At 48.1% G+C, this 16283-nt stretch overlaps 1 gene segment (V, D, J or C); it reads right to left on the reverse strand.

Annotated features, from left to right (window-relative positions):
• Positions 1-3854: 3854 nt before the first annotated feature.
• On the reverse strand, positions 3855-5324 carry LOC122462791. The segment is given in 2 exon segments: positions 3855-4740; positions 5180-5324. Coding segments are annotated over 2 exon segments (336 nt in total).
• Positions 5325-16283: the final 10959 nt, after the last annotated feature.

The raw sequence follows: 16283 nt of genomic DNA on the forward strand, positions 1-16283 counted from the left end.
TCCGCTCTCGCCCTATCAACAGCAAGGCCCGTCCCTCCCAGACAAAACACAAACTCACTGCAGACACCGATGCAATTACCTTCCTTTCCAATGCACGTCTTTCAAGGCACAACACTACCCCCAGCAGTTAAAGTTTTTGTACAGGAGGGTGGCCACTTTGTTTCACTGTCTCCACAGCACAGAAATAGCCGGCTGAGTCGGCGAGCTGAGAACCGTCGATGTGACATGGCTCCGTCTCTCCCTTTCCAAGAGCTCGGCTATGAAATCTAGCCCCTGGGTAACGTTCCCATCCTCATACAGGCTCAGCAGCTAGGCAGGACTTTCCCCAGGCAACTGTCTGTACCACTGTACATAGGACACTGTTCCTGAGTAGCTGCAGGTCAGAGTGGAGATCTCCCCTTCAGATCTGGTCAGAGATGGAGGACTCTGATCCACTTTAATTTGACAGCTCACCCATGTAGACAAAGGCAAATGGAGAAGCAACAGATGAGCTTGTTTGGTTCTCATCAGCCCCTCATCTCCCCAGCGGTTGCTCCTTATCGCTGTTTCTTCTTCAGCCAAAATAATATTCTGGGCATGGGTGTAAACCTGTGTGGCTCCATCAAAGTCAGCGCACCTCCCCTGATAAGCAGCAGCTGAGTGCCTGCTCCGCTCTTGTGATATTCAGCCCAGCATCTCCTGGAGAATGCAGAGGCCTCTTGGGTCATCAGCGACTAGAACTGCTCTGGGGAAATGAGGCACCGAGAGACCAGGGAGGGGGTTTTCAAAGGAGCCAGGCACTCAATGAATATTGCAGTTTCAAAGGGATTCAGGCACCTGACGGTGTTGGGCTCCTTCCAAAACCCAAGTCTAAGTAACTTGCCTAAGGCCACAAAGTCTGTGGCGGAGCCGGGAAATGAGTTCACGTCTCCTGAGTCCAGTCCAGTGGCTAAAGCACCAGACCTTCCTCATCCCCACATTATTATTATCTCAGTACTGGAGTAACTCAGTGCAACCCCATGGCCTGTTCATTGCCCAGGAGAACAGGCTAGATCCTTACCGGCATTAAACTCGATGAATTATTATTATAGCACCTGGAGACCCAGCCAAGATCAGAGCCCCTTGTGCCAGGTGCTGTAGAGACACAGAGTAAAAGACAATTCCTGTCCCCCAGAGCTCAACAGACAAAACCTCCACAAACATACAACAGAACTGAACTGAGCTGGGGGGTGGGGCATTGTGCCGGCTGCTGCAGAGGCCCCCAGAAACTGAGATCCCTGTTATACAGGGCACTGCACAGACACAGTGGGGAAAAGCCCCCTCCATGATGAGCTCACAGTCTACACAGACAAACTCCCCCTAGACTTACAGTAGAACTGAATGGACAGTATTACTGACAAGGATGTCAGCTGCCTTTCCATTGCTGCTCTGGGTTACCCCTCAGCGCACTGAGGCCAGGGGATGGTGCTTTTTCCCTGCCTCCAGGACAGCGATGCAAAATCTTTCTGCAGCCCTCTTTGCTGGAGGAATCACACACGTTATTTTCACACTGTGAGCCCAGACAATCAGGGACAAGCCCCTAGTCTCACTAAAATAGAACCATACCCTGGAGTAACCCTTTGCCTCTGGTGTCTTAGGGGAAAAGCTGCCCTCTGCCGGGCAAAGAGACAAGAGACGGGTGCAACTTGATTAACCTCAATCTCCTTCCTCTTCGTTAGAAATGCTGCCCCCTCCTGGCCAGAGACACACACACTGAAGTGAATCCCCCTGTGCTTTCAGAGTAGCAGCCGTCTTAGTCTGTACCCGCAAAAAGAACAGGAGGACTTGTGGCACCTTAGAGACTAACAAATTTATTTGAGCATAAGCTTTTGTGAGCTACAGCTCACTTCATCGGATTCATACAGTGGAAAATACAGCGGGGAGATTTTATATACACAGAGAACATGAAACAATGGGTGTTACCATACACACTGTAACAAGAGTGATCAGGAAAGGTGAGATATTACCAGCAGGAGAGCGGGGCCGGGGGGGGGGGGGGCGGGAAACCTTTTGTAGTGACAAATTGCTGAAGATGAGCCTTCTCCCTCCCCTGAAATGTAACCATAGTGAAAGTATGGTCATGACATGGGTGACAGGGGATGGGTCACTGGATGATTCCCTGTTCTGTTCACTCCCTCTGGGGTTCCTGACATTGGCCACTGTTAGGAGACAGGATACGGGGCAGAATGGACCTTTGGTCTGACCCAGTCTGGCCATTCCTATGTTCCAAGTTGTCATAAATATAAAGGGAAGGGTAAACCCCTTTAAAAATCCCTCCTGGCCAGAGGAAATCTCCTCTCACCTGTAAAGGGTTAAGAAGCTAAAGGTAACCTCGCTGGCACCTGACCAAAATGACCAATGAGGAGACAAGATACTTTCAAAAGCTGGGAGGAGGGAGAGAAACAAAGGGTCTGTGTGTCTGTTTATATTCTGTCTTTGCCGGGGATAGACCAGGAATGAAGCCTTAGAACTTTTAGTAAGTAATCTAGCTAGGTACGTGTTAGATTATGATTTCTTTAAATGGCTGAGAAAAGAACTGTGCTGAATAGAATAACTATTTCTGTCTGTATATCTTTTTTGTAACTTAAGGTTTTGCCTAGAGGGGTTCTCTATGTTTTGAATCTAATTACCCTGTAAGGTATCTACCATCCTGATTTTACTGGGGGGATTTCTTTATTTCTATTTACTTCTATTTTTATTAAAAATCTTCTTGTAAGAAAACTGAATGCTTTTTCATTGTTCTCAGATCCAACGGTTTGGGTCTGTGGTCACCTATGCAAATTGGTGAGGCTTTTTATCCAACATTTCCCAGGAAAGGGGGGGCGCAAGTGTTGGGAGGATTGTTCATTGTTCTTAAGATCCAAGGGTCTGGGTCTGTAGTCACCTAGGCAAATTGGTGAGGCTTTTTACCAAACCTTGTCCAGGAAGTGGGGTGCAAGGTTTTGGGAAGTATCTTGGGGGGAAAGACGTGTCCCAACAACTCTTCCCCAGTAACCAGTATTAGTTTGGTGGTGGTAGCGGCCAATCCAAGGACAGAGGGTGGAATATTTTGTACCTTGGGGAAGTTTTGACCTAAGCTGGTAAAGATAAGCTTAGGAGGTTTTTCATGCAGGTCCCCACATCTGTAACCTAGAGTTCAGAGTGGGGGAGGAACCTTGACACAAGTAACGCCAAGCTCTTAAATCCTGTATGAGTGTGAGAGGGAAGGTTTGTGTGTGAGAGAGAGAATAACAAAGCACAGAGAACTAAAGGGTGTAATACCTCGCAGCAGTGCAATGAGCAGAAGGAAGTTCATGGGTGCTGTGGTGTCTGTCAGACCTTGCAATGAAAGGCAGGACTGGGTCCCTTTGCCTAGAGATCTGAGTCTGACACAGGAAATTCTGTGGGTGTGGGATGCTTTCTGGGGGCCTGACTGTTTATCTAGGAGTGTGCCGTGTTGTTGTATCTGTGTGGGGCCCACGCTATTGGAGGGATAAGGTGGGTGAGGTCATATCTTTTATTGGACCAACGTCTGCTGGTGAGAGAGACCGGCTTCCCAGCAGAGGAAGAGCTCTGTGTAGCTGGAAAACTTGTCTCCCTGACAGAAGTTGGTCCAATCGAGGATATTATCATCTTGGAGTGTGCATGGATCTGTTTACATCTGAGATTAAGTCTCTGTGTGTGTGTGTGTGTGCGCACGTGCAGGCACTTAGATATCTACATTTTGGAGTGTTTATGAAGAGGGATATATGTCAGAGAGTGTGCCTATGTATGTGTGATTTCAGTGTGTAGGTTTCTGGCTGTGTGTTTGAATCTGTCTATTTGTGTGTGTGAGTCTAGGTGAGGGAGTGTGTTTGTGTGGTTGTATGTGAGAATTCTTATGTGAATGTGTATGTCTGTGCAAGAGTGTGTGTGTGTGTGAGAGAGAGAGAATGCTTGTGTGAGTGTGTCCTGTGTGTGGCTGTATGTGAGGAATGTCTGTGTGCATGTTTCCAGTCTGAAAGTGTCTGACCTGAACAACAGGGAAAATCACATTGGAATTATTGAGTTACCATATTGTCTCCCCAGACAATGCTTCCCCACCTGCTAGTGTTGTGGGGCAAGGAAGCTATCTGTGATATAAAACCACCCGATCCAGGCAACTGGGGAAGGTGAAAAGGTGAAAATGTGACTGTCTATAATTTTCCAGGTGTTTCTTCAAATTTCTTCCTTAAATTACTGACTTCTCTCCCCTTTATTCTGTTCACATAGCTTCTGTTCTGGTCCATTCCAATGTATTCTGTTCTGTTCCATTCTGTTCTTATTGCCTCTCACCTACTCTGTTCTACTTCCCTTTCTTCTCTTCTGTGCTCATATCCTCTGTTCTATTCTAACTTCTTCTTATCTCCTCTCTTCGGTCCTTGTGGCCTGCCCCACCCAGGGTTTTGTGACGGGCTGCCTGTGTTCATCTCGCACGGTGCTCCAGCGCGCACAGATACAGCGCGGCGTCTTCCAGGCAGCTGCTGTTCAGGTACAAGAAGCTGCTTTTGGTTTTGGTGTCCAGGCTCATGGTGAAATTCTCTCGGGTGTCTCTGCCGCTAGAGGACAGGGAGGCCACGAACCGCGGCTGGCCCCCCTGGGGCTGGCGGTACCAGTGCACGCTGTACTCGGAGCCCGTGTAGGAGCAGTTGAGCTGGATGGGTTCTCCTTCATGGGCAGGGGCCTGGGACCGGTCCTGGGTCACCGTGTATTGGCCCAATGTACCTGGGGGGAGAAGGCTGGTTTTAGTCCAGGTTTTCTTGCTCAGCAATGACAGAAAAATACATGCAACTCTGTGTAGACAAGGGAGAAAATAAGCAAACGGAAATACACCCTTCCCTCTGTACCGTCTGTCCATCCATTCATCCACCTTTCTTTTGCGCTGTCTGCCTGTCCATCCATCCACTCTTCTGTCTTTGCTGTCTTTCCATTTGTCTCTCTATCACTCTGCACCATCTGTCCATCCTTCCCTCTGTGCTGTCTGTCTGTCCACCCATTCACCCTTCCCTCTGCTCTGCCCATCCTTCCCTCTGCACTGTCCGTCTGTCTACCTATGGGCGTCCATCCCCATTGTATCGGAGTACCTTTCTTTCAGAAAAGCCATTCCCCAGCAGCCTGGAAATCCCAACCCGTGGCGCCGTGCTCAGAACAGAGCCTTGAATACCTGGAGCCAGCACCAGCAGCAAAGCGGCCAGGCTCATTGTCAGGGACCCAGCTGCAGAATGAAGTGGCTGGATGAGGTGAAGCTGTGACACCGCTCAGCCTCCAGGGGTGGCCTTCAGGCTGGAAGGAAATCGGTACATTTACCCTGTTCAGGTGAGTGGGGGAGGGAAAGGGTTTTGCTTCTGAGTGCCCTGGGCCAGATCTTCCACTGGTGCAGATTCACTGGGTTCCATCAGAGTCATTGGGCCGATTCCCCAGACGGAGCAAACTGGCCATAGCTCCACTGGAGACCATGGGCAGATCCGTAGCTGCTGTAAATCACTGGAGCTGCATTTAAATCCGGGGCAGCTGGTCCCGTTTCTGACAGTTAAGGCTCTGTCCCTATAGTTCATGGATTTCCCTCTCTGTTGTGCTCTCCTGGGTTAAGCAATATTTATGTAGCGCGCACACACCACCATCAAGGAAGCAAAAAAATGGTTAAAAGCCACTGGCCGAAGAGGGTAACAAGGCGAAGCGCCAGCCTGTCTCCCTATCAGGCACCGAAAATTGTATCGGGAATTTAAAAAAAAAAAAAAAAAAAAAAAAGATGAGTGGAAGCGAATGGAAACAGGATGTCAATGAAAAGCGGAAGGATGCCGCTGAAGGTGGGTGGAGCGGAATAGCCACTAGGGGGCAGCAGAGGGTACGGCACATGGGGCACTGGCCTGGTTCTACCCTCAGGTGTATCCCGGGAATGGCTGGGCCGATCCGTTTGGCCTGGTGTCCCATCTCCAAAACAGGCTGGTGCCGCACTGTGATTATTTCAGCAAGAGCCTAGGGCCCCCCCTCGGCAGCGTGATTGGTGCTTTAAAAACAGATCGCCACAAGGCTCCCTGCCCCTAAGAGATGACCTGGGCAGCAGGGAAAGGCAGACCAGGGGATGGGAGGGAAACATGCACAGAGAGTAGAACGGACTTGCCCAAGCTCATATTGCAGGTCAGTGGCAGAGACGGGTAGTCACCCTTAGACTGTAGGCTCTTTAGGGAAGACAGTGGGCTGGCGGACTGTGCTTCTACACCCCCTAGGGCAGGGGTAGGATTTAGGGTTATGGTGAGAGTGAACTGTCAGGTTGTAGCATTCACATTTTGGTTACAGTCTTGCGGGACGGTTACAGTTCAGGGCAAGGGTTAAGTAGAGGGTTAGGTTTATGGTTCAATGGGAATTGAGTGTCTAGTTTCCTTCCGTTTCAGAGTAGCAGCTGTGTTAGTCTGTATCCGCAAAAAGAAAAGGAGGACTTGTGGCACCTTAGAGACTAACCAATGTATTTGAGCATAAGCTTTCGTGAGCTACAGCTCACTTCATCGGATGCATGCAGTGGAAAATACACTGGGGAGATATTATATACACAGAGAACATGAAACAATGGGTGTTACCATACAGACTGTAACAAGAGTGATCAGGAAAGGTGAGCTATTACCAGCAAGGGGGGAGGGGTGGGGGGAGACGCTTTTGTAGTGATAATCAAGGTGGGCCATTTCCAGCAGTTGACAAGAACGTGTGAGGAACAGTTGCGGGGGGGGGGGGGGGGGATAAAGATGGGGAAATAGTTTTACTTTGTGCAATGACCCATCCACTCCCTGTTTTTATTCAAGCCTAATCTAAAGGTGTCCAAACTGGAATAAAGACTGGGAGTGGATTTGTCAATGTCATGTCTCCGTGTTTATCTGCCCGCCCCCGTTCCTCACAAGTTCTTGTCAACTGCTGGAAATAGCCCACCTTGATTATCACTACAAAAGGTTGTTTTGGTTTCCTTCCCCTCCCCACCCCCGCTGGTAATAGCTCACCTTACCTGATCAGTCTCGTTACAGTGTGTATATAAAATCTCCCCACTGTATTTTCCACTGCATGCATCTGATGAAGTGAGCTGTAGCTCACAAAAGCTTATGCTCAAACAAATTGGTTAGACTCTAGGGTGTCACAAGTCCTCCTTTTCTAGTTTCTTTAGGCCTCTTTGAAATCCCAGCCCAGTTCCCTAGGAGTTTAAATATCCAAATGCTGAGAATAAAACACATTTCCATAGTATCTTCTATCTATACCGACCAGGTTTCAAACTCCCAGCTACTACCGCTGCCTCAGAGGAATATAAATGTCATGTCTGTGCGCGCAGCTACAGCTGTGGAAAATTATTGATTAGAAACCGACAAAGAAGAAGAAGGGGAAGTTTGGGAGAACTCACCGCAGATCCAGGAAACAGAGTGGGTTCAGGTCAGCCTGCAGCTGACATATTAGTGTTGTTAAGGGGAGAGGGATGGGCTTGTGGACAAGGGTCTGCTCTGGGATTCTGCCACAGACTGTGTGTGTGTGAGGATGTGTAATCCTCTCTGCCTCAGTTTCCCTAGCTGTAAAAAAGGGAGAGTTTTTTTCTAACTCATATAGGGACGGTTCAGATTTTTTGACGCACCCAGGAATCAGTGGGACGGGGCATGAATATGTTTACCGGCAGTAATGTCTGGGATTATCACAACAGATGTAATGGGATGAGGCACCCAACTCCGTTAACGTCATTTGAAATGCCCAGCCAGAACTCCTGAAAGAATGGTTTTAAATCATTTTCCTCTTTCCTCTGCGGCCTTTGCCGACAGCCCGAGTGAAACCGAAGATGCCGAGCGTCGAAGGGTTTCCAATGACAAGCTGTGTTTATCTTTTCAACCAGCAGAGGGCGCTGCTTTCTCACGATTTTACCACATTCCACATGATTTCAGAGTTCGCCGGGCTCCACAGATGTTCTTGCGGAAAGTGTCTTGCAATTAAGTAGTTTCCAAACAAATCTACTTAAAAATTCAAATGTCTCTACAACAGGAGTGTTCATGTGACCCCTGGCCAGTTGGTAACTAACTGCAGCTGGACCCACACTACTCACAAATGGGTATTTCTAACTATTTCCCCCATTTCACCAAACGGAGAGTATACTCCTAAAGTACAGAGTATTTTAACAGTCTATTGTCCGTTTGTCAATGAAATTTTCAATTCACATTTTGTCTTAATTTGTATTTCAAACAGTAGTTCTATTTTTGTCTCTATTTTTACCCAACATTTTAACCCTTATTTTACTACAAATTATTCCTCCCGCACACACACACACTCTACACCGATACAGGTCATCTCCTAAACTAGGCAAAGAAGTCTTATGGCTACACTGGAAACTTCAAAGGGCTCCCCCGGCACTCCTGGTAATCCACCTCCACCAGGGGATTAGCTCAGAGCCCTGGGAGCAGCCTTCGGAGCCTGCCCACAAGAGCGCTTTAATGCCTCAGACTTGCTGCGCTCAGGGGGGTGAGCTGGAGCGCTATAAAATGTAAGTGTAGACAAGCCCAGTTCCCATAGAATCCTCTGAAAATTCAAGACCAGTTACCTAGGAGTTTCACTATCCAAAACCCGAGAATAACCCACGTCTCCAGTGTGTCTCCTTCTGTACAGCCACCAAATTTCTACCTCCCAGATATTGCTCTTGCGACAGAATGAATCTAACCTTCATAACCAGGGTTGTGAGTTCAATCCTTGAGGGGGCCATTTGGGATCTGGGGCAAAAATTGGGGATTGGTCCTGCTTTGAGCAGGGGGTTGGACTAGATGACCTCCTGAGGTCTCTTCCAACCCTGATATTCTATGATTCTATGTCCCCTGAAGGCAGCTTCGACTGGGGACGGTTAATCAGAAACCTGCCAAGTGGAAGAGGGAGAAGTTTGGCGGGCTAGTAACAGACACAGGAAACAAGCCGTGATTAGGTTAGTCTGCAGTTGAAATCGCGGGGTAGTTCAGGGAAGATGGATGTGAGTTAGTTTCTGGTATGGGACTGGGCACACCTGGCTTCGGTTCCCACCTCTGCCACCGTCTCCCTGTTTGCCCTGGAACAAGCCAGTTAACGGTTCTGTGCCTCGGTTTCCCCATATGTAAAATGGAGATTGTAATATTTTTCCACCTCCCAGGGGGATTATGAGGATAAATATTTTGCTGTGCTCAGTAGTTCCCGGGGAGGGGTCATATAACGACATCGATTATTTTTTTTTTCAGTTGAATGAAATCTGAGATTTTTTCCAAGGAGTAAGGAGAGCTAGAAATCTCACTCTCTCTTAGTCTCCTCTGAATGTTTCGGACAACATTCTAGAAATGATTTCCCTTTGTTTGGCCTGTTCTTCTACAGCCATTGTTGTCCCTCCTCGCTTGAAATTAAAGGAAGAGAAAGTACAGGGATTCCAAATGACAACAAGTTTTCATAATCTACAGAGTACATGCAGCTGCGTTCACAGCCCTTCTCACCATATCCCTGGAAGGCATGGTTTCAATCCTGCGCATTCCTGAAAAGAAATGCCTATGATGTGCCTAACATCACCTGCCGCTGGGAAGGGAGGGTTTTTGTACGGCTCCCCTTTGCGGCTGTATCACTGTACCCAGTGCAGGGCGCAGTAATACAGGGCTCTGTCCGCCGGCTCCAGGGCTGTGATGTTCAGCTGTTTGGCTGCGGCCACTGTAGGACTTCTGACCTCTATAGAGAATGGACTGCGGGGCTTGGTTCGGATACTGTCGGTACCAATGGAGATAGACATAGCTATCGCTGGAAGTGTAAGAACCGCTGAATGTCACAGATTCGCCAGCTGATCCAGACACTTCGGATTCCTTGGCTTGAACCGAGTCTCCCAGCGCATCACCTGCAACAAGACAAACACATTCAAGGGCAACATTTAACCTGCAGTTGAGCCGTGGAAATGATTCCACCTGCACTGCAGTTTCAGGGAATTTCAAAGAAGTCTAAGGGCATTAACGCCATGAGGAGGAGAAGGGCTGGGGGGTTAACGTTAGGATTAAGGAGAGGGTGTGAATAAGGGTTTAGGGTTATGGTGAGGGTCAGCTTGTATCATTCGAGTTTTGGTTACAGTAAAGAGTAAGGGTGAATTTTCGGGTTAGGTTTACGGTGCAATGGGAAATGAGTGTCTAGTTCCCTTAGGCTTATTTGAAATCCCAGCCCAGTTACCTAGGAGATTGAATATCCAAATGCTGAGAATACAACACGCCTCCATAGTATCTTCTCTAGCGATCAAATTTCAGACGTTCAGATACTGTTACTGCCTTAGAGGTGTATAAATTTCACGTCTCTAAGGGCAGCTACAACTCTGGGAAATTCATTAGAAACCAGCGGAGAGGAAGAGGGAGGAGCTCCAGGAAACACAGTAGGTCCAAGTCAGCCTACAGCTGGTATTTTAGTGTTGTTAAGGGGAGAGGGATGAGCTCGTGGACAAGGGTCTGCTCAGGGACTCAGAGACCTGCTGTGCCACAGACTCTGTGTGTGACGATGGGAAATCCTATATGCCTCAGTTTCCCCAGCTGTATAAAACAGAGGGGCTTCTTCTAACTCCTATAGGGATTGTTCATATTTCTTGACGCACCCGGGTATCATTGGGACGGGGCATGAACATTTTTACCAGCAATAATGTCCGGGGTTATCACAAGAAAAATGTAACGGGATGAAGTGCCCAACTCTGTTGACCTCCTTTGAAACGCCCGGCCAGAACTCCTGAAAGAATTATTTTAAATTATTTTCGTCTTTCCTCTGCTGCCTTTGCCTACAGCCCGAGTTAAAGGGAAAATCTATAGAGCGTGGAAGGGTTTCCAATGACAACCTGAGCTTATATTTCCCAGCCGCTGATGGCGATGCTTTGTCACGTTACCCTTCTCGGCTCTCAACACATATTCTTGGGGAAAGTGACTTGCAATTAAATAGTTTCCGAACAAATCAACCCAAAATGCAAATGTCTCGACAACAGGAGTATTGATGTGACTCTGGGAGAGTTGGTACCTGCAGCTTTACCCCACCACTCAAAACCGGGTATTTCTAACTATTTCCCCCGTATTTTAACTCGCGTATTTTACCCCCATTTCACCATAAATGAGCAATTTACCAGCATATTATCCATGTGAAAAGGGATTTTTTTCATTCGCATTTAATCTCAATTTGTATTTTCAACAATAGTTCACTTCGCCTACATTTGTACTCACCTTTAACACTTATTTTACTGCAAATGAGTTTTCCTCCACACTACACCGATACAGGTCGTCTCGTAAGCTAAGAAAAGCGGTATTAATAGTTTCCTAATTAAAGATCACGCCCATATCCAAGGGTGATGTTTAAATTAGCTCTTTAAATAAACCTGTAACTGTCAAGGGGAGTTGTATCGTTAAGCAGTGCCAGGACTCCGTCTGTTTCAAGCCGCTGCTGCCCCTTTTAATGTCTGTACCTTCCCCTGTAGCAGGGCTGGGCGGGAGGGGGCAGGGTTTGTACAGCTCTGCTGGGTGGCTCTGTCACTGTGCCAGACTCAGGGCGCAGAGATTCACCGCCGTGTCTGCCAGCTCCAGGGCTGCGATGCTCAGAACTGTGGAGCTGTCATCAACCTGGGAAGAAAACCTCTGCTGGGCGAAACCTGCGGTATCGCAGCTACTCTTCCCTTTTGCTCCTCTCAGGAGGAAGTACTGCGGGGCTCGGTTCCGATACTGACGGTACCAGTAGAGACAGACACCAGCAGTGTAGCTAGTATCCTAAGAACAGCTGAGGGTCACGGTGTCTCCTTCTGACCTGGACACCAAGGGTTCATTGGACCGGACCGAGTCACCCAGCACCGCATCTGCAACAAAACACTCACATTCGAGGACAGCCAGGTGCATTGGCAGGTCTAGGCTGTGACATTTAAAAAAGCCCGAGGGGTTTATCCACCTAATTTCAAACAAATTAAGGTTAGCGTAAACATTAAGGTTAAGGATAGCCAGGGCGTGCGGAGCTGGGTTGGGATCAGGGTTCGGGTTCTGGGTAGAACGGGAGTTGGGATCCTGATTCCATGAAACTTCTTCCAAAAAACAGCACCCGGTTACCTACTTGGTTAAAGACGCAAAGGCTGAGAATGAAAGGTGTCTCCATGGTGCCTCAGCCAGCGGCAGCCGGGCAAGCTGAGAGGTCTCTGTGAAGAATCTTAAAGGCAACTTCTCGGAACGAGGACTCGGAGAGGTTAATGCGAGACCAGCGGAGCAGAAGAGGGAGGACTTCGGGAAATGCGTAACAGACACAGGAAACGTGCAACTGAAGCGCCAGTGAGAACTCCTGGGACAAATTCCTCCCACTGAACTTCCTGGGAGATCGGTTTCTGACTTTCTGTCATTTTTTCTTATTCATTTTCGTTTTTATTGTCCTTCTTCTTGCTACTTGGTGAGAACTGAATTAAAGACATTGTGGAAGACTTGAAAGCTCTGTGTTGTGTGTGCTGGTTTTGTGGGTGTGGGTGTCTTTCTATCTGTCTCTATGTTTGTGTTTGCACGTGTGTGTATGTCTGCGTGCTTCTCTGTGTTGTGCCTTTGTGTATCTATCCCCCTGGCCCCATGCTGGGGAATGGAACTACAGCTGATTGATACCTGAGGTGGACCTGGCCCAGTTGACTCCATTTCACGCACAGTGATTCACCGCAGCTGGGAGCAGACCCACCGTGGGTAAACTGACATTAATCTGAAGTAATAAGATGGTGAATGAGGCCCATAAGTCTTCATAGGTGTCAGGTAGTGTGGTTTATACCAGCCCCATCACCTGGTTTAACCATCTGTCTGTGGCCTGGGGATACTACTCTGCAGTTGTGTTTCTCATGATAAGAAAGCCAAGGGGGTGGGTTTTTGTACAGGTCTCCCTATTAAACGCGTCACAGTGTCTTCCACGAGAGCACAGAAATACATCCCCGTGTCAGTCGGCTCTAGTTCTTTAATGGTTAAACTGAAGAATTTTGAGGCTTTCCTGAATTCTGCAGAAAATCTTCTCCCGCCTCCATTCTCTTCATTGTTACTGTCATCTATTCGGAAGAGGAAATCCATTGTTCCTGATAGCTGCTGTCTGTACCAAAATAAGTAGTAATACTGGTTTGCAGTGGAGAAAGTACACTCCAGGGTGACAGTCTGACCCCCCAACTTTTCCAGCTGCCCTTGTGTTTGGGTGACACTGCCTTGTCCCTGGATGAAACCTGCAGGGAAGGAAAGAGAAAAAGTTCACCCTAATTAAGCATGTAAAACTATTGCACATCGACAGGCACTCTCGTGTGAGGAGAACAGAGGCCTTTTAGGACCTCGGGGGAGGGGCCGGGGGCTAGCCTCCCAGCCGGGAGCTCAAGGGCCGGGCAGCATGGTCCCGCGGGCCGTAGTTTGCCCACCTCTGCGCTAGACCCCGGCTCTCCTCCCTTGGCTATGAACATAACCTAGGAATCCTGGCTTCTAATTCCACCCCCTGCTCAAACCCAATAGGTTACAGAAGGTCTAACGTTCGTTTCCCCTTTTAGCGGACACTTACTCCAAGAGAGGAACGCTGTTGCTGTCCAAAGCAGGATTTCTGGAGCGCTCATGGTTAAATGTATTGTTCCCAGATCTTCAGGGGCTCCAGCCACCACAATGATGGGTGCGATAGAGGAACCTGGGTAGAGTACTCTCTTATGGTGAAGTTTCTCTCACAGACTCAAACCAGAGAAACTAAATCTGTGGCAAGACCATTTAGTCCTCTCCTATAGACCCCCCTTGAAGCCTGTTTCCCTCACCATGGAACAGCTAATACCCTCCAGTAGCGTTTACCCCACCCGCTGTGGCTTTGGCTGATTCCTGTCACGTGGTACTTTTCTAACCTCCAGATCTCTTTAGCAACTCACTAGAAGCAACTTAGCTCTGTCTCATCTTCGGAGACAAGAGCTCAGCAAGAATCACAAGGTCGAGCAGGGTTTTTACTTTTTTCTAAGGCTAAAACACACACACACACACACACACACACACACACACACACGGGACTGCACATGGATCCCATTGCCACAGATCTGGGCAGGGCCCTCCCTGCTCACAGCCCAGAGAAAATTTTTGCCCTGGGTTCTTTCTCCAGCGTGAAGCAAAATTAACCCCGTTGACTCACGACCTGGGGATCTGGGCCATTGAAGCCAATGGAGAGACAGCTGATTTGTGCCAGTTAGGGTCTGGCCCATTGAATCCAATGGAGCAATCTTTGTTTACACCAGCTGAGACTTTGGCCCGTTTACACTACTGGAGTGAGGTCTGATTCCTACCTGATGGGGTCTGGCCCCAAAAGCAGACGGAGCTATTCATGGGAATTGTGGTGTGACAGGTACTGACATCTGGCTCATGCGGTTCTGGGTATTTTGGGAGAGGTGGGGGGACGGTTGCTGGAAGAGGGTAACATTTCCACACAGTTAGTGCCCGTGCGGTTTCCGTCACACCCTGCACCGTTTGATTCAAACCCTGCTTGTGGCTTGTTGTGTCTCTTTAAGCTGATTTCTAACTGCACCAGTTTTGTCTCCGAGTCAAGAGAAAACTGATCACTGGATTTTTGTAAAGGTCCCTCTGTTAAGCCACCCGCAGTGGTAACTTAAGGCCCTCTCAGCTATGGCACAGAGAAACATCGCCGAATCGGTCAGTTCTAATTCTGCAATTCTCAGACCACGTATGTTTCGGGATTCCTGAAGTTCAGTGAGAACCGGCTCCCAGCCCAGTTGTGCTCGCTTCCGGCAGAGCTTCTGAAGAGGTACTTCGTCTGGCCGCTGCTGTCCTGTTTGTACCAGTATGTGTCATAACCTGCATCTTCAGTCGAGAAAGTACAGTGCAGTGTGACAGATTCACTTTGTACCCCGCTCAGCTGTCCTTGTCTTTGAGTGACACTGTTCACCTCGGTACTTAGTCCTGCAAAAAGAGTAGATGCTAATTAACTATAAAAATTAGCACCGCTGTGTCTGCTGTCCACTGAGGATCTCAAAGGGTTTTCCAATAGATGTGATCTATGCCCATACACTCTATCTATCTATCTATCTATCTATCTATCTATCTATCTATCTATCTATCTATCTATCTATCTATCTATCTATCTATCTGTCTGTCTGTCTGTCTGTCTATCCCTCCCTGTTCTGCAATATATAATTATTTGTCTCTCTATGGGTCTGTATTTTTTCTTATTCGTTTTTAGAAAGCCTCAAGTGGAGATTTTCAAAGCTGCCCACGAGATGCAGATGTCGTAAAATTAATGGGATCTGGCTGTCCAAATCCAATAGGCAGCTCTGTAAATCCCAGCCCTAATACACAATGGCATTTTTTCTTAATATTAAACGGTGTGTCCACACATTTCCATAAATTGACAACTTATACTATTTTAATCTGTATAAATTGATATAACATTTTAGTCCCTTTTTAGTACAAATTTGTTTGTTTGTTTCTTTTAACTCATCAAATCCCTATATGGCCTTTGGAAGCTGATTTAAACTGATTACTTGTATAGCCTAACAGCTTTCTTTAATGGGAATAGAAGTATTGTGGATGGGGGGAAGTGGTAGACGTGGTATATCTTGACTTTAGTAAGGCTTTGGCTACTGTCTTGCAAGACCTTCTTGTTAACAAAGGAAAGCAATGGAGCATAGATGGAGCTACTATAAGGTGGGTGCGTAACTGGTTGGAAAACCGTTCCCAGAGAGTAGTTATCAGTCATTCACAGTCATGCTGGAAGGGCCTAACCAGTGGGGTCCCTGTGGGATCAGTTCTGGGTCCTGTTCTTTTCAATGTCTTCATCAATGATTTAGATAATGACACAGGTCAGTGCTCTTCCTTATTTTTGAACTGGCAGGCACTTTGGTAAAAATAACTTCAAACTGAGAGCCAGTGTTTGGGATGCGGGGGGTGAGGGCTGCAGGATGGGGCAAGGGATGAGGAGTTTGGGGTGCAGGTAGCCTGACCTGGGGCTGGGGCTGGAGGACTCCCCCCAGCCCTCTCCCTGCCAGCTGCATGGATCTCTCCTTCCATGGGAGAGGGTCTCTCCAGGGAAAGGATCTCCAGCTCCAGGGAAAGGGTCTCCCTCTTCCCCTGCTGGCAGGCAGCAGGGAGTTCCGGGGGAGGGGCCCTCTCTCCTACAGGGAACTTAGGGAGCCACACTTAGGGCAGATGGTAGCCACCACTGGCTTGAGGGCCTTGCAAGGAAGAACACTGGCATAGAGATCACACTTATAAAGTTTGTGGATGACACCAAGCTCAGAGGGGTTGCGAGTGCTTTGGAGAATAAGATTCAAATTC

This window comes from Chelonia mydas, chromosome 13 (genome assembly GCF_015237465.2).
Source record: "Chelonia mydas isolate rCheMyd1 chromosome 13, rCheMyd1.pri.v2, whole genome shotgun sequence".
Taxonomy (NCBI): domain Eukaryota; kingdom Metazoa; phylum Chordata; order Testudines; family Cheloniidae; genus Chelonia; species Chelonia mydas.